At 52.2% G+C, this 11,066-nt stretch overlaps 1 protein-coding gene across 1 annotated transcript; it reads left to right on the forward strand.

Annotated features, from left to right (window-relative positions):
* The first annotated feature begins 1,720 nt into the window (after positions 1 to 1,720).
* On the forward strand, positions 1,721 to 9,181 carry CACFD1 (calcium channel flower domain containing 1). Its single transcript, XM_075717003.1, has 5 exons — positions 1,721 to 1,844; positions 6,837 to 6,909; positions 7,340 to 7,465; positions 7,611 to 7,718; positions 9,088 to 9,181. The coding sequence occupies exons 1-5, from the start codon at positions 1,721 to 1,723 to the stop codon at positions 9,179 to 9,181; spliced, it is 525 nt and encodes a 174-aa protein (XP_075573118.1).
* The last annotated feature ends 1,885 nt before the right edge of the window (positions 9,182 to 11,066 follow it).

Consider the following 11,066-nt stretch of genomic DNA (forward strand, 5'->3'; position numbering starts at 1 on the left):
GGTGACAGTTGGCTTTCTATAGGGGGACTAAATGACATCCAGAGGTCCCTCCCCGGCCACCCCTTCTGTGGTTCTACTATTATATATCTGACAGTGATACCAGTACTTCTTTTCTATGGGAAAATAAAAGAATTCTGTCTCTTAATGATGGGTTTGGTGCCAAGACATATTTACTCGGATAAGAACAGTAGCTGTGCTATTAATCTGCCTGCATCTTCATCTCACAGGAACTGTGCAATGAGAGATTGTTAAGACTGCATAATACAAGTTGTAGCAGGAAGAGGTATTTTAGAGTAGTGACAAATATTCACTCAAGTTTGATTTAAATACATTTTTAGGTTGTTTTTATTTATTATCTTGAACATTTAATATCTTGAACATTGGACCGTGCTTTGGTCCAAATCTGTCATGCTCCTCAAAATCACAATATACTGCTTAAGGGGTCTTTTCTGCACCTGGAGCCTGGCTGGACGCATCCGCCCTTGCTCTTCACACTGGATGCAGTAAATGGTTCTGCCTGGGCAGTTTTAACCCTGCTTCTGCTTTCTTTCAGTTGAATTCTCTGACATCTTTTTACAAGCGCAAAATCTTATTTTCTTCTGTCTCCTTAATAGTTGTTTTTTGCTAGTTAAGCCCGGAGTTTTTTGCTTGCCAGCCTCCGGATTTACATTCCATCCCTGGAAGAGCTAGAAAGTAGATTCTTGAAGCGAGATCCTCGAGGAGCTGGATGTATCAGCTATCCCACTGTAGTGCGTGGGTGATGCAGGCACTGGGCCTTCATTTCCTGTCTAACAGGAGATGTTAATGAAAAGACATCCTTTTCTTAATCCTTTTTAGTAACCTTTTAGCAGATGGGATCTGTCTTCCCACTCTGCTCTGGATCCCAAGTCTCACTGCTATTTGTTGTTCCAGATCAACTATGCAGAGTCCCCGGTCTGCAGAGATGGGCTCTGGTTACTGACTGTATGCTCCATGTTAATTTGCAAAAAATGCAGCTGTTGTCTTTGTAATGTAAGAGAATTAAGGCTGTTTCCCTGTACCGTTTCTTCGGATACCAACAGGTTGCCAGCTGGGCCATCTCTGACTTGCAAACTCCTACTTCTACTCCCATTTTCTAGGGAGAAAACCAGATTCCCTTCAGATTAAGGGGAGCGTTTCCCTCTTATCTCGAGGGCAGAAATTTGTAACGCTGTTAAATTTCCGTTAATGCAAAAAATTTCATGTTTCCCTTTTTTTCCGAGCACACGCTGGCTGCCTGGATACGAGCATCTAGTCGTTGGCCGGGGGAAGCGGGACCCGCGGCTCCTGTGCACCCCAGACCCTGGCGCGGAGTGCATGCCTGCGCGGCTGCTTATGAATATGCACACGACGGGCTCTGCCCACCGGCCTTTTAATGAGAGTGACATCAAAGCCCTGCCTGCTGGAGGAGGGGACCCACAATGCAATACGCAGGCAGACGTGGAGGCAGCTCCCACGGCCGCTGGCATCGCTGCTGCAGGCAGAGACCCTCCATTGTCAGCCCTGGGGGGGCTGCCGGGGCCCAGGCCCTGCATGGGGGTGCGGGGAGAGGCCCAGCAGTGGCAGGGCTGGGTTTAGGGGCTGTCTCCAGGGCTGGCTGGAGGGGGGCACGGGGTGGGGAGTGTCACCTGGGGGGGGCCATCCTGCGCTGCCGGGGCTCAGCGGGGTGCTGCCCCCTGACCCCCCCGGGAGCAGGGGTGCGATGAGCTCTCAGGATGAGCAGTTCCAAGCAGCAGCCCCTGACCCGGCGGCTTCCTCCGCCGATGATGGCATGACCTGGTGGTACAGGTGGCTCTGCAGGATTGCCGGGGTCATCGGGGGCGTGTGTAAGTATCCCCTTCCCTCGCAGCCAAAGGTTGCCCCGCGGCGCCGCTTGTGCATGCAAAAGCGCACGTGGGGGTCCCGCCTGCCCCTTGTTAGGGTCACGTTTGGGTAGGGGGGGGCGCGCCATGAAACAATCATTTGGGGTTGCGGGTTTGATTCTGCTGTAGACGTTAGTTTGCTGCGTTTCGGGCGGAAGGAAGAGCGGCGGACATGCCTGAAGTGGGGTGGCTTTAGCTGGCACACGAAGGACGTGCTTTGCGCTCGCCGAACTTGCTGAACTTCGGCACCTGGAGGAGAGACGTCACGGGGGGATCTGCAAATCCTCAAGTTTCTTCTTGGGTAAAGCACTCGCTGGAAGCGATGGGAGCAGCAGCCGAGCCCCTGGTCCTGCGGGAGGGCTGTGGGCAGGTAAACTAGACGATGATTTTACTGCTAGCACCAGGCTCAGGGTGCTCCGCAGGGTCAGGTTCAGGGCTTGGACAGGGGCCGCGGGATTTGGTTCATCCTATTGGACTGTCGGGTGTTTGTATGTTCCTGCAACTTGTTTTCTTTCCCCGTCCTGAATGTCAGAGCATGTTTCCTGTTACTCCTGTTGCTGATCGCAGAGGGCCTGCCTGTGGGTTTTTTTGAAGGTGAATAATGGACTTGGTTTCTGTTGTGTGTTTTTAAGGCGTTTGGTCTTGGACACGGAGAAGAAGGGAGACGGTGTACAGCAAAGTGAGTTGGCTGTGCTCTGAATTACCTGCTGCTGAAAAAAATTTTCCCAGGGAAAGAGTTTTTGCAACTTTGCCAGAAATCAGCCTGTCCTGTAGTGCTGTTTTGCTACATTCTGTGGAGAGATTAATAGCTCTTAAAAGCAGGAGGGACTGTTATGACCGCTTAGTCTGATCTCCTGCAGAGCACAGGATGGAGAATTTCTTCTGCTTCAGGTCCACGACTTCTAGTAAAACAAGAGTGTTTCTCAGCCAGTGCAGTCAGCCCTGATTTATTCCCTCGGCTGTAGCATTTTGTCTGACCCTCCTTTCTCTCTGCCCCCCTTCCCATGCCTGCCTCTTGACTCGGGACTTGACCGCACAAGCCCAGGGTGTTTTTGCAGCCAACCTTGTAGACCATGGTATCGTTGGGCAGGCTCATTACAGCCCTTTTTGGCTAAGCTGGTAAAACATATGCTGCTCTCACTGTTTTATGTCTTAGGTGCTGAAATTCTGGACGTGTGAAAAGATTTGGTAGGACTGCTCTTACGGGGCAAAAGGTACTGGCCTCACCATGCTCTGCCTGGGGCCCCCGCACTTCTGTTCCCGGCAGACGGCCAGGAGACCAGCTGGGACGTGTCTTCGGTGCAGGTCCCAGGTGGGGGTTTAGCGTAGCGGCGTCTTTCCCACGGGCTGGGGCTGTAGCCGGAGCCTCGGTGCTTTTTATGTGGCTTTGGCCCATGGATAGCTCAGGGGGATGAAGAGCTGGAGAGGGTGGCTCTTGGGTTGCGTTGGTGGTGTCACCCACCTCATGCTAGAGCAGCTCATGAGTGGCTGAAAAGCAGTGCAAGTCTTTGAAGATGTATTTTTTTTCTCTGCCTTCATGTTTCAAAGCAGCTGAATTATGCTTGGATTATTTTCCCAACCTTTTGTTCACAGCTCTGAGAACTCATGACTTAAGGAAAGCTGAGAGTTTTACGTATTTGGGTGAGTCTGGGCAAAGAAGCTTTTGGAAGAAGGGCCAGGCTCTTAACAAGGGTTGCTGATGATTTGGGAAAACAGACAGCTTGCTCTGTAGCCCTGACAGTCTCCCTTGATGAGGTTCATCAGGCAGAGAACGGGGCAGCGTGAGACACAGACACTTCTTATGAGCAGGGAAATGGGAGACTGTGGAAAGACGCAACCCTGCAGTGCCCTGTGCTAGTAATGGCCCTCTTCAAAATGCTCCTTGTTCAGCATCACCTTGTTGAGGGTGGACAGTTTGGAAAAGGAGTGACTAATAGCACCGCAAGGCTGCTATTTTCAGAGCTTGCTGTGAAAGAACAGAAATAATTTATAAGGATTTTGAGCAACTGGATTGTGGTCCTGCTACAGGGCTGGATTATTTCTTACAGAAGGAAAAATTCCCTGTGGAAAGGAAGAGAAACTTTGTTAGCACAGGAGAGACTGGCGGACAATGTCTACCACATGCAAACACCTGCAGCCCACAACTTGCTTAAGCCAGAAAGGTCCAGGGGACGGAGCAGGAACAAGAACAACAAGGTTCGGGATCTGTTTCCGGCTCTTGCACAGGCTGGCTTGGTGACCTTGGCCAAGTCCCTTCTCTCCCTTGTGTTCCTGTTTGTAAAAGGACGAGGAGAGTCTGTGGCTTTTGTAAAATGCTCTAGGAGCAAAAATAGGCTTGTGTTGAGGACAGTGACCAGCTGCTTGAAATGAATAGAGCCTTTGTAGGGGGTGGTGTTCTTCCCCCTTATTTTAGCTCCCAGTTATTTGTGCTTTCTTAGGGGTTCGGGATGGGACAGCAGTTAAACAAATGGCAGAACCGTCTGTCTTCCATAGCTTACGTGCCATTGAGCATTATCTGCATTTTAAACCTATTGCGAGGCCTCTGTTTTGCAAAAAGAAGTCTCTGGGTTGGCAGCTACATCCCCTTTTGGCTACCGAGGCAGGAGCCAACCCCTTCCCGGCGGGACAAGGATGCACCAAAGCTGCTGTGGGATGTGCTGCTCTGCAAAGGAGACTGAAGGTCACCGAATCGTTAGCTCTGTGGCTGTTGGCAGCCACCACTGAGTGCAGTGTTCCTGCGATTAGAAACCTTTGACTCCTTTCCCGCTGGTTGGTGCTCGTGCTGACATAGGGGCTTGCTCAGCTCAGGCTTGCTGGGTCATTAGTCCATTGGCAACTGGGGTGGCTGCTTAGCTGAGGCTCCTGCAGGGATGCTGAGTGCTCAAGGGTTGTCTTGGGGTGTTCGAGGACAAAACCAAACAAAAGCCCTGACAAAACAACCCCTGGTTGGCTAGATCAAAACAAAGGAGTAAGGCCCAAAACCTGCTTGGAAAATAACATTCTGCCTCCCTCCATTTGCTCTGTGGTGGAGACAAATTCTGTAGCTGTGAACGGCTTGGACCTCTACGCTCTGCCGTGCTGTTCAGCAAGGCAGGGTTCTGCCCCAGCCCTGGCTGCGTTTTGGGGATAGCTGAGATGCAGCTGGCTTTTGCTGTTCTCCTAATTATAAAGTACCAGAAAGTCATTTAGCATTATTTTCAGAAGTGTGCTTTCCTGGGGGAGAGCAAGTGTCACCAGCTGGTGGTGCTTCCCCTGAGCTCCTCTTCCATCAGCATCCAAGGGTTTGTTGGTCACAGAGAAGAATGAGAAACCTTCGTGTTGTGCCCTGCTCTCTGAGCTGCCCACTGCTCCCAGCAATCCTGCTTGCCATTGCTTTTCCAGTTCTCCAGCTGTTTGCGTGTGTGACCGTGAGCAGATCATCCCACCCCAGTGCCTCAGTTTCCCCTGCAGTGTGGGGACGCTGACACTGGTCCATTTGCAATGGGGGGATGAGAAATGCCCTTGGAGCATGGATATTAACATGTCCTCTGGCATTTCTCCTCTGCTGGCTGATCTTGTTCTTGCAGGATTCTCTGAAAGATTTTGGGTCCTGTGGAATAGTCCTAGGAAGCCTTTAAAACTAACCTTGTTTGGTTGTTCCCTAAAACCAGGAGGTCACTTGCTTGTGGGATGAGCTTAGATCGGTCCTGTCATAGACCTGCAGTTCTGTTTCCTGGTCTGGTAAATAAGAATAACTATTTTTAAGGGAACTTTGAGGATTCAGCGGTGACTGCTTAAAAGAAACCTTGCAAACACGTGCCAGGCTTTTGAAGGTCAGGACTGCTCACAGCAGCTCTGCTCAGGGATCCCCTTAGCAAAACACGAGCAGACATCTGAAATACCCGAACCCAGGCTGGTGTCATTCTCAGAGGCAGACTCTGCTGCTCTTCGTTGTGCCGCTAATCATCCCCAAGACAGCCTTTAAGGGCTGTATAATTTTAGCTGGAGTTTTGCAGGGCGGTGTTATTTACTTTGGACTCTGTCTGTGTCTCGCTGCCGTCCCTGCCTGGGCTTGGGTTCTCAGGTGAGCAGCGGCAGCCGGTTGGTATCGGTTGGGGAAAAGGGCCGTATCAAATGCTGGGAACGCTCTGCAAGTTTAATGAGGCAGGAAGGAGGCACATGCAGCCTCAGCGTGGACGCTGCTGCCTGGTTCCTCTCCTTGCATTACAGACTCAGGAGTGCTGGGGCTATTTTGGGCTCTGCTTTATCTAGCATCCGCTTCCATTTGTATTAGCGGAGACCCAAACTTGGCTCTCTTCTGCCCATCTCTAGTGCAGAACCAGCACTGTGTGGCTGAGACTGGGTTCACTGGTGCTTTATTTATTGTTTGCCCATGCGCCTTGGTGCTGCAAGTCATGTTTTTGCTGAACTTCCCCTGTGCTGCTCAGAGACGGGTGCCTGCTGGGACCTCTTTGTTCATCCCAGGACAAAGCAGTAATTCCTTAGCAAATAAAACCCAGGGTGCCACAGGGTGCCACATACGTGACTCCACGTAAAAGCAAACGCTCTGTTGTTCTACACAAGTGAAATAGTTGTGCAAGTGTCAGGCTGAGACACCAAGCATTCGGAGCAAAAGGATACCTGACCGGAGGAGCTGGAGACAAGCCCTCTCCCCTGCATCCCAGGCTCCTGTTTGGGCCATCAGACCTTTCCACCCACCTTCCTGTGCCGGTCTGTACAGGCTGCTCTGCAGTGCCTCGAGGTGCCGGCCAAGGCAAGGGCTCTTCTGGTTAGCCCCTGCTCTGCAAAACAGCCCAAAACACAGGAGAGCAAAATCATGCCGGTGTGGCTGCAAGGTCCCACTGCTGGGCAGAGCTGGGAGGAGAAGCCAGCCCTGCGTGCCGGGCTCCGGCCCCGCTGCCCCCTGGGCACATGGGGTTGGTCTTCATGGTCACCGAAAGCCTCTTTGCTTTCCAGCCTGTGCCTTCGCTGGCCTCTGGAACTGCGTCACCATCAACCCCCTGAACATTGCGGCCGGCGTGTGGATGATGTGAGCAGAGTTTCTTTCCTTTTTTCTGCTGGGAGGGAGGTTCACTTAATTAAACACCACTGGGCAACGGGCAGAGCTGCCCTGCTTGGGCAGTGGAGATGAGTGAAACGTCCATCAGGCTCCGCAGGCTCTGTGAATTGCCAGATCTTGCTCCATTGGGCGGGTTGAGACGCTGGGTTTATTCTATTTATATTCTCTCTTTACCCCTTCTAGGCAAATACTGAGATACCCTTATCCAAAATAAGCCTGGGTGACCAGGGCTTGGGAATTATCAAGAAGCGGGGAGGGAGCGCAGTGGGGTCCAGCCCCACCATTCCCTTCTGCCTGCATTTGGGCACGGGAGCGGCTGGTCTTGGGGGGCTAGGGGGCATTGCTGACCCTCGCGCTGGGCCACACGGGCAGGATTAACTCTGGTTTGCTCTATCTGGAGGCTCAACGCCTTCGTCCTGTTCCTGTGCGAAGCCCCCTTCTGCTGCCAGTTTATCGAGTTTGCGAACGCTGTCTCTGCGAGGGCGGACAAGCTGCGGCCCTGGCAGAAAGCTGCTTTCTACTGCGGGTGAGGATGCTCCTGGGGTGTGTTGTGGTGGTGAAGCCATCCTGGGAACCGCGTTGGGATGCACGTGGGCATGCCACGATGGACGAGCATCCCTGCATCCCATGGGGATCGGAGCTCGGCTTTGAGGGCTGCCTCTCTCTTCCAGGATGGCTGTGTTCCCGGTCATGCTCAGCCTGACGCTGACCACGCTCTTTGGAAATGCCATTGCATTTGCCACCGGGGTGCTTTATGGCCTGTCGGCGCTCGGCAAAAAGTAAGAGATCTGTCTGCTTGTGGAGGGGAGGGAAGGGGAAAGTGGACCTCCAGCCCTCACCCTCATCTGCCTCCCTAAGTCTGTGCTTTCCTCTTGTATGAACCATGCTTTCAGGTGTAAATGCTGCCAGAGAACATCTCCCTGCCATCATCTCAAAGCCCTGGGAAGGAATCATAGAATCATAGAATCGTTTAGGTTGGAAAAGACCTTTAAGATCATCCAGTCCAACCATTAACCTACCACATTAACCTACCAAGTCCACACTAAACCAATCAAGGGCAGACTAGACTAAAACATGTCCCGAAGTGCCACATCTCCCCTTTTTTTTGAACACTTCCAGGGATGGTGACTCCACCACCTCTCTGGGCAGCCTGTTCCAATTCTTGATCTCTCTTTCCGTGAAGAAATTTTTCCTAATATCCAACCTAAACCTCCCCTGGCGCAGCTTGAGCCCATTTCCTCTCATCCTATCGCTAACTACTTGGGAGAAGAGCCCAACACCCACCTCACTACAACCTCCTTTCAGGCAGTTGTAGAGAGCGATAAGGTCTCCCCTCAGCCTCCTCTTCTCTAGGCTAAACAACCCCAGTTCCCTCAGCCGATCCTCATAAGGCCTGTGCTCCAGACCCTTCACCAGCTTTGTTGCCCTTCTCTGGACACGCTCCAGCACCTCAATGTCCTTCTTGTAGTGAGGGGCCCAAAACTGGACACTATTCCAGATGTGGCCTCACCAGCGCCGAGTACAGGGGGACAATCACCTCCCTGGTCCTGCTGGCCACACTATCCCTGACACAAGCCAGGATGCTGCTGGCCTTCTTGGCCACCTGGGCACACTGCTGGCTCATGTTCAGCCGGCTGTCAACCAACACCCCCAGGTCCTTTTCAGCCAGGCAGCTTTCCAGCCACTCTTCCCCAAGCCTGCAGCGTTGCATGGGGTTGTTGTGACCCAAGTGCAGGACCCGGCACTTGCCCTTGTTGAACCTCATACAGTTGGCCTTGGCCCATCAGTCCAGCCTGTCCAGGTCCCTCTGCAGGGCCATCCTGCCCTCCAGCAGATCGACACTCCCACCCAGCTTGGTGTCATCTGCAAAAAGGAAGGTCCTAGGGTTTGCAGAAGCTCTGGGCTTTCCCTTGGGAGCTCAATCTAGGTTGCCCTGTGGGTCCCAGCCGTCTTTCTGCAGCTGTTGGACGGACGGGCCCAGCTCTGGGGGTGGTGAGTGGCTTTGGTGGGGTTGGAGAGGGCCAGCAAGTCTCATTTCACTCCTGGCATCCCTCAGTACAGAGAGGCCCTGGCCCCGGTTGGGATGCACTTACCCACTGTGGTGGGCACCCGGAGCTCACGTCCCCACGCTGTCCCTTCTCTCTGCAGGGGAGATGCCATTTCCTATGCCCGGATCCACCAGCAGCAGAAGCAAATGGATGAAGAGAAGCTCACGGGGGCCCTAGAGGGACAGGGTCTCTGAAGCACGCAAGCTTGGGGTAACCTCTCCTGGACACTGAAGTGGTGAAGATACAGAAATCCCCTCGGCCCTTCCCTCTGCCCGCTCCCCTCTCTGTTACACCACGATTTCCCTGGACACTGTAGCAACTGGAAATCTCAGGGGCTGGGGCAGGCTGTGCCCTCTTCTCACACCAGCAGCCAGACCTCAGCGCGTTGGCCCCTCTCTCCTACTCAACCCCAACCAAATATCTCGCAGTCCCTCTATTTTTTTTTTTTTCTTTTTTTTTTTTTTTCTGCAGAGGTGCTGGATCTTTGAGTGCTGCTTGACAAGCCTGAATAGGTAGCCTTTTTTTGGAGTGACACCTGATAACGAGCTGAGGATGCAGTGCTCCTTTGGGAACTGCTCTCCGGATGGGGTGAGGAGGGACAGAGCCGAGGTGCCAGCTCCTTGCCTGCGCTGCTCTCATGGGAGTCAGGGAGCTGCTGGCCTCACACCTGAGGGTAATCTGCCGTTACATGTTTTTAGTAACGCTCTCTGGTGTGGCCCTTCCCAGGTCTAATACACTAATTAATCCAGGGTTTAGCAATACATGGTGATGCTTAAGCTTGGTCTTCTTCCATTGAGTATATTTTAATATGGGTCCAGTTAGGCCAGGCATCGGAGGCATCGCTGCATGGGAAAGGACTTCCAGCAAAAAACCTGTTTAAAGACAAGAGCCATCTCTGCAGAGGAGCTGCCAGAGGTGCTGGGGCAGATCCTGATACCTACAAAGCACGGTCCCCCCTCCCTCTGGATACAGCTGCAGGCAGTTACTGCAATTTACTTGAATTATAAGAATGAATGACTTTGTCTTAATAAGGGTACTTTTCTTAAGCTTCACTCTTTTACTGGAAAAGAAGGGAAGTGAGGTTTGCTTTACCTCAGCTGAAAAGGGTACTATTGCTTGGAGCCAAGTGGGGGTTTTTTGCTGATGTAAGGGTTAGTGGTGTACAAGAGCATCCTTATCTCATGAGGCCGGGACTCTGCTCTGTTATCTCTCACTCCCTGCATCTGCTCCTGCTCCCATGACCCATCCATCCATGCAAGGGACCTGCTCTTTGCTTCTGTCTGGTACAACCTTTGTCTTTGGGCTCATGCTCTTTTTGCATCAGTCCTGAGCTGGTTTTGTATGGGAAGGCGGCATATCCTTCCTTTGCAAACACAGAGAAGGCTGCGCCATTTCAGTGTGGATAGCTGGGATGTCTTGCTGCTTTATTCCAGGCTCCATCGGTGGTTCTCGCACCGTATTTCCTCTTTGCTTTGTATCATGCAGAAGAAAACTGCTCACCAAGTCCAGATCCCTCTCTTCTTATCGTGGTTTCTTCCGGGGGTGGGGTGGGGTGTTAATTTATTTGATTTTACATGATTGCTTTTTATTTTGATTAGGAAAAAGGGTAATAATTTATTTCTAGTTATTTAAGTATTTTGATGGAACTCATTTTCTCTGGACATAGGAGAAAGGAGTGCTCTATTTCCTGTCCTCCAAAGGACTGCCTCATTTCACTGGGGGCTCTCTGAACCCAGGGAGAGCCCTTGCTGCTGTAACTGGGATGCTGTAAAATCCTATTTCAGCCTTCAGAGCATTTCTCAGGCTTTGGAAAGCATGTTCTCCTTCGACCTCTTTGTCTTCTTCTGGGCCACTGGCTTGACAAAGTTTGTTTTCCCCCTCTTCTGGGAGAGAGAAGGGAGGAAAACCGGGCTGTAACTGCGAGGTTGGAGGTTTGTGCTCACTCAGCAGCCAAGGCAGATAGCAGCTACGGTGAGCAGTGGCAGCGGGAACTGCAGCCTCTTCTTACTCCCCTGCCCTGGGAGCTGAGCTCCTGCTGCCACCCCCATTTCGTGGTCCCATTTGAATCACAGGGGTAGC

The sequence above is a fragment of the Pelecanus crispus genome, chromosome 9, assembly GCF_030463565.1.
Source record: "Pelecanus crispus isolate bPelCri1 chromosome 9, bPelCri1.pri, whole genome shotgun sequence".
NCBI lineage: Eukaryota > Metazoa > Chordata > Aves > Pelecaniformes > Pelecanidae > Pelecanus > Pelecanus crispus.

Excerpts from the sequence above, each read along its gene's own strand:
- CACFD1 (XM_075717003.1), top strand. The coding sequence starts at position 1,721 with ATGAGCTCTCAGGATGAGCAGTTCCAAGCAGCAGCCCCTGACCCGGCG. Across the intron at positions 7,466-7,610 it reads AAAGCTGCTTTCTACTGCGG|GATGGCTGTGTTCCCGGTCA; the intron begins GTGAGGATGCTC and ends TCTCTCTTCCAG. Across the intron at positions 7,719-9,087 it reads CTGTCGGCGCTCGGCAAAAA|GGGAGATGCCATTTCCTATG; the intron begins GTAAGAGATCTG and ends TTCTCTCTGCAG.